Here is a 16,950-nt window from a genome sequence, read left to right as displayed (position 1 = left end):
TCAGGTTATAATTTGTAAGTTTATCTTTTGTAGGTTTAGTTGCATACATCGGATTTTTTTTTCATTTTTCCAAGTATTGTTGCTATATCTTGAAATTTTTAAAATTTTTGATCCCTGACTAGCATATTTTAGTTTTTTTTCTTAGTTTTTTCCCTTAGAAAATTTATTCGGCCTCAATAATTTTGGCTCATGTTTTATCGGTTTAGTGATTTTTTTGCATCGTTTTAAAGTTAAAATGTGATCATTTCAGTTTTCAAAAAAATCAGATTGGTAGGTAGTATAAAAGTTAAAAGTTAAAACATTTTAAACGCTCAAATTTTTTCGGCAACACTTTACTTTCGATTTTTAATTTTTGGTTTAATTGGCGTTTAACCACATTTTATCAGCTGATTGAGTGGTCGATAAATGCTATGCACTTGTTTATTGCTAGTTGTAGTATTGCTTGTCGCTGTATCGGAGATTGAATTTTTTCGTTTTTCCGAAAAAATTATTGATTTTAAGTTTTTTTTTTCGACTTAGCTATTTTCATCTCAATTTCTATTTGGTAGTTTGAAGTGCTACGCTATCGTTGTATCGTGTATTGTCAACATTATGAAGATGGTAAACAAATTTCAGTTAAAAATGGTGAATTTAAAATTCAAGTTTGTCTGAATATACCACTCCAAGATTAAGTATTACATCTATTTCTCTAAAATTTCAAACAATAAGCAAACTGTCTCGATCAGGATGAAAAAAACAATGGTCCAAAAAAAATAAAACAAAGTCATTTTACAGAGCTTATCAAAAATGAAAAAATCGATAGTAAAGACACTGAATTTGACAAAAAATTTAAAGTTTGTATTTTTAACTGCAGTTTTTAACTTTTCAATGACATAAAATCAAACCCGAAATAAAAACTTTTTCCTCGAATTTTTTGGTGCTGCTGGTGCTTTACATGGTCTTTCATGCTGGATAATCCTTCAAATATGTTTTACATTAGCGAGTACTTTGGGATAAATTCCGGAGGCTTATGTCATTTAGGATATAATGCCCTGCATCTTGACTCTTTGCTTAAAAACATAACATAGAATGGTGTAGCACTATGAATACAATCAAAAATTGTTTTTTTTTCAGTAAAAGGCAATGTTTAAGAGTAATGAACGTAGTGAAGACTCTTATATAGGTCTTGCTGTTTTTTTTCAGGAAAAAGTCTTAAAATATTGAGTGTAGTCGGTATATATGCACTTTTTGAGTTCAATTGTAATTCATCTGCTGAAAGTGACGTAAATAGCACTCTCCAATTACAAACGTGCAATTGGGGCAAAAAAAATGAACGATTTCCATTTTCGAAAATGGAATTTAATTTTTGGATTTACTGCGGAATAAAAAGTTGATCTGTTGATCCAGTTTTCTTAAGTTGGGTTATTGTTATCAAAAAAGCACCCATCATAAATCGTTCTAGAATTTCAAAGATCTTAAAGGGCGTCTCTTTTTTCTTTGAAATTTGAAAGTTGAGATTTTTTCAACTAAGTGTTTTTTATGTTTAATTGCGTTCATTGCTCTTTTCTAATCTTCGATTGGCTATGTTTATACTTTTAACCCTTGGGATTTTTTTGAAAGTAAAACATGAAATAATCTGAAATTATTCAACATGCTTTGAATTTTGCAATGCAACAGATTCAGTAAAATGCCAAATTTAGACATCACAAATAGCTTAAAGAGTAGATAACTAGCTAGTAAAATGGGTGTTCTGAGACATTTTTCTAATTGACAGGGTTTGGTTTGTTGATCTCGATTTGACAAATTTGTTAGAGTTTCCTGGTTGTCTGAATATTTGAAAATTAGAAATAGATCGCCTGATTTTTTTACTATCTAACCGTAAAATTTTTCCTAGAATTTGTATTAAAATTTTATAAAGGAGCGAAATCGTTTTACACTTTTTGCCAATATATTTTACTATGATCATTTTACATTGTATTTAAGTTATCACTTCTACAACAATCGAATTATTTTGATTATAGGTTTTGACCGCCTTCGATTGGAGTAGGTTGTGGCGGCACATCAAGAAAACATAATTTTTGGACCATAGTTTTGCAGCACCATATTTTTGGACCAGTTTCAGCATTGCTAGTTTTAATTCATTCTTTTTTCACTGATGATGGACAGATGGACTGGTGTTATTTTGCATCTTATTACTCTGAGCTTGCTCAAGCCTAAAATTCCCGCTAAATTTGTTTCAGTGAAATTTTTTGTTGACGTTAAACTTTTTTAAATTGATTTGGTGCTCAGAAAACAGCTTAATTTTTTGAATGAATTGGTTCAAAAAAGTTTTTTTTTTCCAAACTCAGAGGTTGGAGGAAATAATGATATAGGCTGCTGTCATTTTGTCACGAAAAGTTACGTAACTCATAGAACACTCTCAGGGCATCAGGTATTGTATACTTATTAATTACTTGCTCAGGAAAATTTGAAAAAGTTAAATCTCCCGAGAAAAGAATTCGAAAAAGCTCCATTCTTATATATTTTTGGACTTGACCAGTGTAACTCAATACTGAATGAAAATGCAATGCATCAAGTGTTTAATTAACAACTATCTTAAACAAGAATATGACCTAATGTTGCTTAGTAAGGGTGAGGGTGTTGCTGCTGCTGGTTTTGGGCTGCTTAATCAGTCTCTTCAACAGAGTCTTCGAATCTATCCTGACACTAGTGTCTTCTAAAATCATTTCCACCACTTCCTGTTTTCCTTTCAAGTTCAAATCACTGAACGAAGAATCGTACCTGGCCAATACTTTACTCAGCTGCACCGAAGACAAAGTGCGCTCTCTGAATTGACAGATGTTCTCAAGTAGCATCTGATCAAACAGTTTTCCTAAATATTCCTGCTCGTACTTAGATTTCAATCTCAACCTTAGAGATTCTAGACATGCTTTGATAGTCTCGCTTTCGATTTTTGCATACTCGCTCGACTTTCGTTTGGCCATCACCTTTAAAGGCACGTCGGTGAAATTTGAGTCTTGATAAGGCAAGCTCAGAGATCGCTTTTTCATACTTCGGGACGTTTTGCTCTTTTTCGGATCTCTTCTTGAGTCGTGACTCTGACTCGAAGCTTGAAACGACAGACGTCTCGGCTCTTTCCGTGCATCAAAGCTGCGACTATGTTCTACGGTCGTGGACAAGTCTTCAGGTCTTATTTTCAAACAATTGAGTCGTATAAACTCTCGCTCGTTTTTCGCCAGCCATTTTGTGACATATTTATTTTTGGACCTTTCCAAAGTAGCGGAGCTTCCAGGAGCGATTCTTGGATTTTTCAATGTTCTAGCGGGAACCGGTGGTACACGAAGACTAGCCGAGAGACCTTTTGGTAGAAGTTCCTTCGAAGCGGAAGGTTCAAGGGTGCGATGCAACTCCTCGTGAATAGTTCGATCAGTTGATATGTCGAGTGTAATTGAGCTGAAGTCTTGCTGTGCTAGCATGCTTGAAAGTGAGTTGTCCATGTTTGTTACCAGTAAAGTAGTTCGGTCCACGTCGCCTTTGCAAGCAGGAACCTTGTCAAAGCTTCTTTTCTCTTTCGACCCTGGCTTTCTTGGCTTTGAGGTACCAGGTTTCTCTATACCATTATCAGGCTTCAGAGCCATGTCGTCGCTTCCTCTGAGGTTTGGCTTGGAACCGTCTCTCGACTTTTTCCAAGATTGTACATCAAGCATCTCGATCAAACACTCGTCTTTAAGCTCAGTTTCTAGTGCAATTTTCTGCTTGCAATCGTTTTTGCGTACTAAAGAGCAATGCTCGTCGCCTTGCATTGGGTTGGTACGAGTGAAAAACGACAACTCTTCTGTGATGTTATATCCCAACCGTTCAGTATCCGCTAGGTTGTCTAGTTTTGGCATCAGTGGTAGCGGAGTTGAAAATTTACTGGGATCGTTCAAGTTCAAGTTTAGTTGTGTGGTGCTTTGAAGAAACGAAGTATCTTTATAATTTTGACCTGGAATTTGACCTGTGAAGACTTCAACATGTTCAGTTTTGACTCTTTTAGGCTCAAGTTTAGCTGGTAATGTCTCCCATTTGGTGGATAGGTTATAGAACGGATGCAAGCCAAACAGAGCATCGAATCCGTTGTTTTTAATAAACCATTGATAATACGACTGTGTCCTGACAAATCTAAACGGATAAATTGGCCGAATAATCCCGGATAAGTCTTTATTGGTTTCCTCGAATCCGTCATAAAAAGAGCAGAAGTTGGTCTCTGCAACTGATGTATAGTAAACTAAAATCATAGACTCAGTTGTTGGAACTGGTATCTCAAATTTGTCTAATTCCACGTAATGGTTGTAATGCATGTCCGAAAGTTCCTCCAAATCCACCGATTCTATCATCGACTCGGTTCCAGTTAGGGGCGCGTAACTGCTGCAAAAGTTATCCATGTCAATGTTTTCGATGTTTTCATCAAAGGACTCCAAATCTTCGAGATTAAACCGCTTGTGATCATCATCACTCTTTTCATTTTTCTCGAAACTGACGTTGTAGAACTCAGAATGAGAGATGTAACTGGGGTCACCGAGATCGCCAAAGTGGGCAAATCGGGTCCGGATTTCGGACCTTGAAACTGTCTCCGAAACTAGATCTCCTAGAAGACAAATTTGGTCCAAAATATCCCCGGTTTCGGTCAGGGTCAGCGCCGCTGTTTGAAGAGGTTCGGCTGTTTTGATGCGTATTTCAGGCGAATCATAGAACGCTCGCATTACAGACATGCTTCCTGAAACTGTAGACAAATTTGGATCATCTTGAATGTCTTCCACTGATAACTCGTCAATCATCTCGTTAATTGACAGACAAAAATTGTCTTGCTTTAACCAGATTAAGGGCATATTGTAACGAACCTCTGCAAGTGATGTCGAAATATAACTCCAAGAAGCTTGGGTTAAAGCTGAAGTAACTGGTAAATTTGAAAATGGGAAGAAGCTCAAATCGTATTGAGTGAAAAGATTCAAGTTTTCTTCGAAGTTCTCGATGTTGACTTCTTCACCAACTAGAACACACTGGATTAAATCTACAGAGCTTGATTTGTTATTACTGTTGAAATTAGCAAGTTCGGCATTCATCAGATCAGGCGACACTCGAGAAATACAACTGCTGTACACAATTGAATCATTTGAAGCCGAAGTTACACCAGTGTTATAACTTCGAACTCCCGTTTCTTCTTGTCGGGAGACGCTCGTGTCGTCATCAGCCTCGACTCCCTCGTCGGTTCTAGCCTCGGCTTCTATTGTAGTAGTCGTATCGTCAGTTGTGAAATCTGAGAAGTCACTAGGCAACTTCCCTGCTCTTCGCCCGCTGCGCAGAATCAGCTCATCGTCAAGGTCAACAGTCTTCTCGGTGTTTTTCTCTTCTTCGGTTCGGGAACTGATGTTTTCGAAACCGCTGCTCACATCACTCATCTGCTCGGTATCCAGTGACAGCTTATAGTGATTTCTGTTAACTAACGAGATGCTCTCGGATTCTCCTGTTTCCGTTGCCAGCTCGTCTTTTGTCATTGGCTCTTCATTAGACGTAACATCGTTCTCGTCGTGGCTTTCAACTTTATCAACGGATTCGCTTTGAACTATTTCTATCTGCGTGTTCTGAACAAGATCATTGCCATTTATATTATCAAAAGGGTCAGTATCATCTTCGACGGTGACGATGTTTTCAACATGCTTGTCTACTCGCATAACCGACAGCCTGGCGTCATTTTCTGAACTGCTGTCGTCTACCGCCGAGAACTCAGACGAGTCGGTGTTCAGTTCGGGCTCAAGATCTTCGGGCACATTTTCTCCGAAATGCACATTTTTTATTCCGTTTTTACTCACTTCATATTCAGTTTCTTCTTCTTTAGCACTTTCTTCGTGTTTTGTATCACCGGCGTTTTCGTCCATGTTCAAGTCCAGCAGTCTTTCGATTATTGTATCAGCAAAAAAGATCTTGAGTTTTGATGTTGCCAGTTCTAAGTCACTGTAAATCCTAGGATATATATTTTCAAAGGCGCGGTATGTTTCGTGTAACCCAAACCCCATTTAATTATGATCCTGAGCTGGGATGTAAGATTTTCTCATGTGGTGGGGGCAGTTTTGTCAAGTTTTTTTGGTTTAGATCAATCAAATTGAATTTCCGAGCTGTCTCAAAGCACACCCTAAATAAACCTTTTAAGCCAAAGTTTTCTGCGCCACATGCAAATTTTCATAAAACAGGAAAAAGATGAAGATCTAAGAAGTCGAATTTTAAGAGTGGGAAAGTGGAAAAGAGCCCATTTTTGTGATGTAATTAATTCTCTTACAAGATTGTGCACGCAGAACAAATTTTTTCAAATTTTAATATGTGCCAAATTTCATTACAATCGGAAAATCCGACGCTAGGGAAACTGGCATCAATCAACTAGCTCCTGACTACTCTAATTTGAGGTGGTGCAATACTGTTCGCTTTTTCGTTTGTTCGTTCTCTTCTCTAGTTTGACGTTTCTCTTTTTCTCGATTGTAACTTCAATGAAGTGACGGTGGCGTGTATTTTTCATAAGAAGCCGCAGCTGCGAAGTTAAGTCAGTGGATTAGTCATCATGAGCACGTGCTCTGCTTTTTCTATTTTTTCAATATATCACTTCCTAGAAATGGAGGTTGATGATGAGCATAAGTCACCATTACGTCACAGCAAACTATTTATCGAGAAACTAAAATTCTTTATTCAAGCTGAAAACATCACCGATCATCATATATTGCCTTTTTTATTTTTGCCCCCACCTGCGAATTTCAGGAGTAATTTTTCTGTTGACATTGTTCGGCTCTTTTTCCTTTTCCCCCCACCTGCAAAATTTACATGTAAATTTGTTGACCATATTGTCCGATTGTAATCAACATTTACATACGGACTAATAAGGCCACGACAAACATATTTGGTCTCCATACACAACCTCGTAAAACCACTCGTTACACTAATATATTGAAGTTCGTGTGTGAGGTGGGGGGGGGGGGGGGTATGGGGGTTTGGAAGGAAAAAGAGCCTATTGTTCGAGTGCTACAAATTTGGCATGCGGACTAATTAGGCCATGACAAACAAATTTTTTAACCCGTTTTTTTATATATATTTTGGCTACGGCCCTAATTCTACGCGAGTGGACAAAATAAAACACCATGTCAGGTATTTACTATCTAACGTCTATGTTCAATGACCCTTTCGTACAACTTTCACTCTGAATAGCAGCAAAATTTTTAGCAAATGATTCCAGCTACCCTCCTTAAAGGTTCCAACTTTTGGTTTCAAGGACTTGCCCGTTCATTCCGGGTTTGAAAACAAACGCCTCTTATCATTATCTGCAGTAACTTTTAAGCATGAAAACTTCGTTATCGAAGCGATTCAAATTATTTTGTTCATGCATTAGAACTAAATCGAGCAAAAAACCGCGTTTGAGTGAGCTATTTTTAAAAATAGATATACAGAGACTTTTCACGCTCTTTAAAAAACTTACTACAGATAATGAAAAATGACTTTTTCAAACCCGGAACAAACTGGTAAGTCCTTGAAATCAAAAACTGATACTTTTATAGAGGGTAGCTGGAATCATTTGCTAACCGTCGAGTGAAGATTTGGTGATATTAAAAATTTAGCTGATTTTCAATTTACTGAATGTTGTCCAAACTGTTCATTAAAAAGAGCCATATTTTTGCAAAACTTGACTCTTAGTGTGTTTTTGTTTCAGCCTGAAGTGCTATTGTGCCTCGATACAAGGTTCTGAGCTGCCAAACCCCAAGGGTCTTCTGGCAGCTGTGTCCAAAGACACCAAGAATCACCTGGCTAAACTGAACTGCTTTAACGTATCCTCAATCCACGCCCTTCTATCTGCCAGGAGCAGAGACACTCTGTCTGTAGACATCGCAGCCAGTAGTTCCCTCGAAAGAAGCAAGAAAAAACCCAGCATGGTCAGTGAATAACAATAAAACAAACAAAAAAATAGAAAATGTACGGAAAATTACCATAAATGACATAGTTTACATTAGATCCAAAATAGCCACTAACTGCATAAGCTATTTTCCATTGAGGCTCTTCTACGAGTAGTCTTTCAAGTCTTTTATTTATGCCTTCTTAGTCGCAAATTTTTGGCCCCTCAAAAATCGAAAATCAATGCTGCTAAGCATTAATTATTGGAAGCTGTTACCTATCAAATTTCATTGAATAATAATGATTTGATAATGTTTTATTGCAAGCCATTTTTGAACTATTATTTCTAACTTTTCAGTTGTCGGTCCTGAGGCCAAGGGAAGATGCGAGTAGTTTCCAGAGGAACATGAAACGAAGAAGCTGGAGACAGAAAGATAACGAGGAGGTAAATTACATGTATTTTCATTCAATTCTGGCCTGCCTTGTAAAAACCGGCTCTTCTACTGTTTCCCTAAGTCTGCAAATTTATAAATTGTGTTCACCTTGTCCAATTGTCATAAATATTGGCTTGTGGTTTATTTACCTAATTACAAACATATATATTTTTCCTCTTTTACAACTGCGTTAAATCAATGGTTAAATCGTAAAAAAAAATAGATGTTTTTAACGGTAGAAGAGCCGAAAAACTTAACGAAACTAGCCGATTGAAAATTTTTACGAAACTGACGCCTGCTTAAGCATTCATCCCCCAGACAACCCAGTGGGCATATATTTTTACTGCGTCCATTTTGATCGACGGACTCTGAACTTTTTAAAATACTCCTTCATCGCCAATATATAATATATGTGTTTTTTTTTTGCATTTCGGGCGAGCTCGCAAAATCAGTTTGTTTGACCTTAAAAAAAACATTCGACTGAATTTTTTAGAGTTTCCCTCAAAAAATCCAAGTTCACTGCCGGCATTTATGTGTATACGTTAAATAAGAACAGTTCAGTGCATTGTATCCACTTTGAATTTTTCTACTTAAAGGTTGGACGAATATTTCGTTGTACACAAAACTGCTTTATTTCAGCCGATCAAAAGTCTGCCTGGTGAAGAATGCCCTTTTCCTTTCGGATACCCCGGAAACCAACTCGTATCCTCCTCGAACTCAGGCAGCCCAGCCGAGAACAACCTGTTCGGCAGACTCATCAAGGTCAGCCTACCTCACAACCAGAAGACAGTGATTCCCATAAAGCCAGGAGTGACAGTGCATGAGCTGTTGATTCACTGTTGCAAGAAGAGAAAACTGGATCCGAGAGACCATTTCATCCGAATCAAAACCGTGTCGGCAGTCGTGAACAGTCTTGTGTCCAATGCGGCTGCCAGTCGAGATCTCCAGTCGCCGACGAGTGGGGGAGAAAATAATAATAATAACAGTTTGGGTCTGAAGTGGGTCATTCCTCCCTACAAGGTCAGCAAATTTTGGATCTTTCTCAAAAAACGATATTATGCTAACTTCTGCTCAAATTTTTCCAATTCTTTTTTGCTGTTTTCTTTCTGTGTAAGTAATCAATCAAAAATAACGATCCTGGTTATGGCAAAACACGTAGGGTTTTGGTCAACAATTTTGTTTTTAGAATAGTCGTTTTTTAGCTGCTATCTTTGGTGTGCAATGTTTTTGATTTTAAAAGAGTCTTACTAGTTTCTTTGTCTAAAGGCTAAGATGGATGACCTGGACTGTCGTGATATCCAACTGTGCATCAAGGAGTACCACTCAATGCAACTGATCCGTCGGCCACACGAGCGCTTCGGCATAGAGTACGAGACGATGCAAGAGTGTTCGGGCAATGAGATGAGGCTTTATGTGGTGGATGTGATCCAAAGCTCAATTGCTCAACTTGGAGGTGAGAGCAGAAAAATGATTTCTCAGAGCGACAAGAAAATTGGCGGTCTAAAATTCCAAGAATTAGTTTTTTGCCCTTGAGATGACCTTGATTTCACCACTATAGCCACTTGTAACTTTTGGAGCTATTGAAATTGTTTTTTTTTTCAAATTGCAAAAACAGTTCGGGCTTAAGCAATTTTCAAGTTCCTTGGATAGCTTTCGAAAACCAGTTTACATCCAGATGGCAAAGCAAAACTCATTTAATTCTTAAACGTACGAATGAATTGACTCTCTTGTTTTTTTCTCTGTAATGTTTCATTTTTCAGGTCTACTGCCGGGCGACGAGTTGATAGAGGTGAATGGGCAGAATGTAGCTACAGTTGACCCCTCTACTCTGGATATGATTCTGAAGACAGACTCGCTCACTTTAGTAGTCAGGTCCATGCGTCCCTCCACAGCCCCCTGTCTCCAGTGCAGTGCGGCCGCTGCCGGCGGTCATGGCCATGGTCATGGACACGGGGTGGCCATGCATCACCCGGCGGCTGCGATGCGAGTACCACACTCTGGTAAGTTTGATGATTTTGTTCTAAACATTTTATGCGTGATTGCGTTCTAATGTCATGTAGCATAGGAACCGGGAACACAATTTTTGGTTTTTTTTGCTACTCATTTTGAAAGTTTGAATTAAAGATGAATGTTTTTGCTCAAATTACAAGCGATAAAATAAATTTTTTACTCATTAGAAATTACTAAAAATTGAAAATAACATTGGGGTTAAGCTTCAAATCGGCATCAAGAAAGACTCTACAAAAAAAATTCTGCAGCAATTAGCAATGTAATTAGCAAGCGTTGTTTAATGAGAACATCCGTTTTTTCTGTCAACAACTTGTCTAATAGAATCAGTGAGCCATTTAAAACACAATAACGTCAATTAACTTGAAAAATAAGTAATGAGATAACAATTTGATTGAACTTCTGATTTGTTTAGTTTTCTATCTAATGATGGAAAACCGTAGTTGTCAAACATTTAATCAATTCAATGGCATTATACTATAATCACATTTTTATTACTAGCTTAACGGCACTGAAAAGGGCAACTGGTAGCTGTGCAAGTATCACAGAATACTCCGACCACAGTAGCAATGCAAGAAACATCATAGAAACTGAGAAAATCATAATTTTCAAAAATCGGATTGCCGAGAAAACAGATTTTCAGCTTCTAAATTAACCAAAGAACTTCTCCAGTCAGTTTTCTAAACAACCTTATGATTAATTTTTGGAACTCGAAGAGTCTTTGAAAGGGGTATGTTATATCACTGGACCCTGAACAAGATCTACGTTTGGTGTGTTATTTTGCGCGGAAAAAACCGATTGGCCATTAAGGTGGTTAGATTGTAAATATATCTGCAACAGGGGCGGATTTAGGAGGGGGGGCGGGGGGGGGGGGGGCAGACGCCCTCCCCCTCAGGGATTCGACCCCCTGCCGACCCAAAGGGTCCCCCCTTTGATACTTTTTAAGAAATCCATTTTTGGCCGACCGACCCTAAAAATTTTCTAAAGGCGCCTTCGGCGCCAATATATACTAATTTTGAGGGGGGAGCGCGCGCCGAAAAAATGCAATTTTTCGGTCAAAATTTTCCAAAAAGTGCCTAAAAACGCCTTTTTTGACCTGTTTTTTCAAAATTTTGCCTGCGGCCCAAAAAATTTGGCCAAAATAAGGACAAAACCGTGCTTTGGGAGAGCTCGAAAAATCAATTTGGTCGACCTAAAAAAAAAAAAAGGTCGTCAAAATTTTCGAAAATTTTTTGAAAATCCGCCCCCCCCTCGAGAAAATCCTAGATCCGCCCCTGATCTGCAATATGAATTGTTTTCAATGAAAAACTGCCCTTTGGTTTTTATGCCTCAGAAAATTTGGCTCAATTTTGCGCTAATTGTTCCGACCATTGAAAATTATTTTTTTTCTGTATTATATTTTTTTTCTTTTTTTTTGCTTTTTGTTTTCCACCCAAAATGAAGTACCACAAACGATAATCGGACTGGGTTGAGTGATATATCATAATAAAGCCTTTTCAATCCTGATGTGAACCATTTTTAAAAATTTCCTAAAGTTTTTCTTGCAGTCGAGAAAAACCGGTTTGAAATTTTTGATTTTTCGTCCTAATTCGAGCAATTAAAGCAAGCCAGCAGGCTGACAACAGCTGAATTATGCCTAATTTAAGACTTTGAAGCCTTAATTTAAGCCAGTAAACTCTTTTTGGAGTTTTTTAGCTTCATTTAGAAACAAAAACCAATAACTCCAAAATAAGTTAAATTTTTGCGGTTTGACGTTTGATTTCCTTTTAAAATAATTTCATTTCCTTTGTTAAAAGGAAAACAAACTCCACCATCAAACAGCAAAAGTGTGAAGATCACAATAAAACGTGATTGATTTTTAACTTTTAAAGTGGAATTTAATTTTCGGATTTCCCAGCTAAATAAAATTTTTTAGATTGATTCAGTTTTGTCAAGTTGGGTTATTTTTATTTTTATCAAAAAATGTTGTAAATTAAAAATTGCGCTGGAAATTTGAAAAATTTAAAGAGTTTTAACGCCATGTATTTTTTTCTTTCCAATTTGAAAGTTGACTTTTTCAAAAATAATGTTTCCTTGCGCTTATGACTCCTTCCAACTGTCTGTTGGTATTGGTTAATATGTTCCACTTTAAAAAATTTCAACGGTTGGTTGATATAATTTAAAGGAACTGTAATCTAAGGATTTATCAATGTTGAGTTTGCTATGATGATTTTGGTCGAAATATTCTGTGCTACTTGAACAGCAACTGGTGACTCAGTTGAGCTTGCAAAGCATTTTTTTTGCATATAGTTTTCAAAATGTTGCTGTTTTTTGCAGAACACAACGATCACCATCGCAGATCGCAGGTGTCTGAGGCCAATTCAGACCAATTGAGTAGCAACGGTAGCAGTAGCGGCTGTGGAAGTGGTAGTGGAGCTAGCGGAGGACACCTACCTGACACCACAGTTAGAGGAGGTCTGGCAAGGAAGGTGTCCTGCAATCGAGACAGCCAATTGGTGCCAGAGAACATGATGACGTCACCGGAGACTTACAAACTGGCATGCACTCTTCAGGAGTTGCTGAACTCAGAGGAAAAATACATCAAAGTGAGATATCATTTTTGTTTATTTTGAAGTTCTGCAGTGCGGCAGTCATTTTTCTCAGACGAAACAACCGTTCGAATATTTCAGATTAACTATAATTTACTATTATAAATTGTCAATGAAGTTTCAGTTAAGTATTTATCAATTGACCAAGTTAATTCAAATTGGTTTTCAGGATCTGGACTATCTTCTGGAAAAATATCTGGAGCCCTTGGCCAACACAACTTTTCTACACTCGAGTGAGGTGAGTGGTTTGTCTATTTGATCTAAACTGGGATTTGATGTCCTTATATAAACTAAAAAACACAGACTGAAATTTACAATCAGTCTTTTCACCCCAGTCGAAATAATCAAAGAAGAATTTTTTCTTTGAAAATTTTTGATTCGCTGGTAAAATACGCAAAAGAATACATTTAATTCACATAAGTGACGAAAGTGATCCTTGCTGACCCCATAAAGTTTATGAGCTTGATTTTTTTTAGCTTCTGGTGCTGGCCAAGAACACGCGTGATATCGTGTCATTTCAACAGCAGCAATTCCTGTCCCGGCTGCGTTCAGTTCTGACGTCGCAGGACCTGTTCTCTCTACCTGAGCTGGCATCCTTCCAGAATATTTTGATGGAGCTGTGTGACGTGTTCTCTCAATGCGTGGACGGATTCAAGATGTACAGTTCTTTCTGTGCAAACCACTCTAAGGCGCAGAAGGTCTTTGATAGCTGTGAGTACTTTTTCTTTAAAAGATTGAGCGCATGAACGTATAGTTTGATACGCTCATGCTAAAAACGTGGCACACTCCGCAAACACCACCTATTTACTTCAATAGCCGCGTTATGACAAGTCTTCTTTTGTTTAGCGCGAACCATGCCCGAATTCCTTTTCTTTCTGGAACGAACCAACCCTGAGAACGAGCACTCAAAGTCACTTGAATCGTATCTTATTAAACCCATCCAAAGAATTCTAAAATATCCCCTCTTGCTACGAGAGGTCAAAGCTTTTATACCCGAAGGGTGTCCTGAGCAGGGCGCCCTTGTGATGGCCACGAATCATATGGAAAGTGTAGCTGAATTGATAAATGATATGAAAAGAATCCACGAGGAGTATGGATCCATATTCGACGATCTACTAAGTGAACAGCGAGTTGACATGAACTGTGATATACCTATGGACGAGTTACAGATGTATGGCTCCGCTATATGGCTCAACTGCCCTGAAGAAGTCATACCGAAGAAGATTAGAATAGGCAATGGGGAGATCGAGGTCATCATTTTTGTGTTCAAGAGAGCCATAGTTCTCGTGGGCTACAACAGGGAGAAAAATAGGAGTAAAAAGCGATCAGTGAGTCATAACTGTTTGCAATTCAGATAATTATTTCAATTTGGTCTATCTGTATTTTAAGCTCCCCGTTTTCTGAATACGACCATTTTCAAACAATTTTCAATGAAAATTGTTTACTTTTGCAATGCATCTGGGATTACTTTCTGGCAAGCTGAAAACGGCATTAACTGAGATTTTTTAAAACATTCTTCTTCGCAGATGCCGTCCAAAGAGTCCAAATTTGAAGAGGCAGTCTCAAACGTGCAGTTTCTACTGCCCATCTCAGCTGTGGAAGTGCATGGGTCTGTAAACAGAGAACAAGACCGCCTGTTCCTGTGGGACTTAGTCGTCCACAGGGGAGCCCAGACTCAGGTGGGTTGCTGTTCACGCCAACATGTCCTCTAAAAATCATAATGCAATTAGTCAAATTACCATAATTTTGAGTTTATGATTGATGTCAAATTACCATTGAAGTTGATTTTTATCATAACTCTCAAGATGTTTAAACTACACTACATCGCTTTTGATCGATGAAACGAACGAATGATCCGTGACAAAAACAAATGGCCTTAAAATTGTCATCTGAAGTTCAATTTGAACATTAATTTATTAGATATAAAACCATTATAAAAATTGTAGGTATTTCATGTTGTAAATGGGTCGATAAACGAGATAAAGGCAAGCAATATTTCCATAGTTATGACAAATTTATTTTATCTATTTATGGAGGGTGCGTACTAATCATTAGACCACATGTTATTTGGTAAAACTTGATCTAACGGTTAGAACATAATCTGTTGTTTTTATAGGTGCTGAGAATGGCGAGTAGGGCTCTGAACACAAAGGAGTCGTTTCTCAGGGCCATTCGCTCTTCAATTCGCGAAACTCAAAGATTGAATGCGAGCAAGACGAGACGAAGCGTGAGTCGTGTGTCGGAAACTGCAGTACCCAGATCCCTGTAAGTAAGCACATGTTGACATATGTTGCTAAAAAGAGAAGCAGAGGCAAATTCTGTAGCAACGTCGTTGTTTAATCAAGTTCGATAACTTCTGAGTCTGAATCGTTGTTTAAGCAAGTTCGATAACGTCGTTGCTTAAGCAAGTTCGATAACTTCTGAGTCTGACCCGTTAGAATCACAACCGACTGTATCCTCTAGCAAATAAATGCAATTAGGTGTTCAGAAATTTCGGGGGGGGGGGGGGGGGGGGAATTATCCTCTTTATTCATTGAAGCTTGCTTGAGTGCTGCTCAATTTTCGATTAAGAGAACAAAAAAAATTGAAAATGTTATAACTCAGATCAAAATTTTCAAAATCAGTTCATTTTATTTTTTAGAAGCCAGAGCAGCTACAACAATAACTCAATCCAGCCTTACAACAACGCTGTGTTCAACACCGATTGTGACACACCCGTAAGACGATCTCACTCGCCCGGAACCTCCCCTCACCAACTGCCCCACCCACAACAGCAACAGCAGCAACCCACGAAACCGCAGCGAACTCAGTCGTCAATCAGTCCGGACCGGCTGGCCAACCTGAGAATAAAACCCAACATGATGAGTCATCAAGGAGGTCCTCCGATGCTACAATCCCAGTTTTCGACGACAAGCAATCACGAGACGGGCGCCTTTCCCATGTTTGACCTCAACTCAATGATGCAAAGTAACAGTAACAGTTCCTCGTCTTCAATCTCGTGGGCCACTCAGCAACAAGCTTACTCGCCGGCCAATGAGAACAAAGGACATCAAGCCGACTCGGGAATTTTTTCAGACGACAACAACGAGCACTCTATGAATACAATGCTAGCAACTACATTAGAACTGTTTAATCCTAGACAATGAAACAAATCAAAACAAATTATGAAATGATTGTAAAAAAATTCAACATTTTCGGCAATTTTTGTAAATGACAATGTTTAATGATAAATTATCAGTTTTGTAGCAAGAAAATGTGTAGCTTGGTTTTAATGTTTTACATTAAATTAAAGAACCTGAAACTTTCATGTTTGCTAAAGTCCTGAGTCTGTTTCGAACTGCTTAAACACCAGCTAAGAATGCGATAGGAACCATAATAAGAATAAGTTTGTGTTCCAAACGATATCTAGGTAAAGTTCTATAAAAAAAACTACAAACATTAATTTGAACAGTATGGCAGAACACCATTAAGTCAGCACCGCCTGTTTTCAGGCGTCTCATCCAGCGGAGAACCAAAATCTATTTTCGTAGATCCAATTTATCGTTCTACTGGTAAATTTTCATTAAAGGTACACCCTTTTATACCCTACTTTCAACCCTTTTCATTGAAAATTTAATTTTCTTCTCTTGGTAGACGTCATCCATAAACTAGAAACTAACAGAAACAAGTTCTATAAATTCTTATAAAATCTCGAAACATGCCCAATAAAGTCAAGTTTTCTGGAATATAGAAAATTTATGAAAACTTCCAAATATTTATAATAAAAACTGTTCAATCGATTGAGAGAAGCCCTTACCAAAAAGGAGAGAAAACAATTCCTTATTAAATAATATTTGAATTTAAGATCTAAGCAACCCTGTGTTGAGTTCAATTCTATTTAGACTTAAGTTTTAATTTGATTTTCTCGTATATAGCGTGCTTAACTGTGGCGCAGTTTTGGCATATCTCTCGGGAGCGATCTTACTTGTCGAGTTATTTTCCAGGTTAATTTTAAAGTTTCGTACGTCAAAAAAACTCTGACGGTACTAATTTTAATT

At 37.9% G+C, this 16,950-nt stretch overlaps 1 protein-coding gene across 4 annotated transcripts in view; it reads left to right on the top strand.

Annotated features, from left to right (window-relative positions):
- LOC134844633 (protein still life, isoform SIF type 1-like) overlaps nucleotides 1-16,218 on the top strand; it is a 55,671-nt gene extending 39,453 nt beyond the window's left edge. For all 4 annotated transcript variants that reach the window (XM_063861412.1, XM_063861413.1, XM_063861414.1 and 1 more), the window contains 12 exons: nucleotides 7,706-7,925; nucleotides 8,243-8,329; nucleotides 8,958-9,338; nucleotides 9,585-9,771; nucleotides 10,079-10,318; nucleotides 12,642-12,910; nucleotides 13,083-13,151; nucleotides 13,390-13,624; nucleotides 13,760-14,241; nucleotides 14,440-14,592; nucleotides 15,030-15,178; nucleotides 15,555-16,218. In XM_063861412.1, the coding sequence (XP_063717482.1) occupies nucleotides 7,706-7,925; nucleotides 8,243-8,329; nucleotides 8,958-9,338; nucleotides 9,585-9,771; nucleotides 10,079-10,318; nucleotides 12,642-12,910; nucleotides 13,083-13,151; nucleotides 13,390-13,624; nucleotides 13,760-14,241; nucleotides 14,440-14,592; nucleotides 15,030-15,178; nucleotides 15,555-16,059 (2,977 nt within the window). In that variant the 3' untranslated portion in view covers nucleotides 16,060-16,218. The remainder of the gene's footprint in view (nucleotides 1-7,705; nucleotides 7,926-8,242; nucleotides 8,330-8,957; nucleotides 9,339-9,584; nucleotides 9,772-10,078; nucleotides 10,319-12,641; nucleotides 12,911-13,082; nucleotides 13,152-13,389; nucleotides 13,625-13,759; nucleotides 14,242-14,439; nucleotides 14,593-15,029; nucleotides 15,179-15,554) is intronic.
- The last annotated feature ends 732 nt before the right edge of the window (nucleotides 16,219-16,950 follow it).

Source organism: Symsagittifera roscoffensis, chromosome 4 (genome assembly GCF_963678635.1).
Source record: "Symsagittifera roscoffensis chromosome 4, txSymRosc1.1, whole genome shotgun sequence".
Taxonomy (NCBI): Eukaryota; Metazoa; Xenacoelomorpha; order Acoela; family Convolutidae; genus Symsagittifera; species Symsagittifera roscoffensis.
The sequence above is the reverse complement of the archived record's forward strand: the minus strand, read 5'-3'. Positions and strand labels throughout refer to the sequence as shown.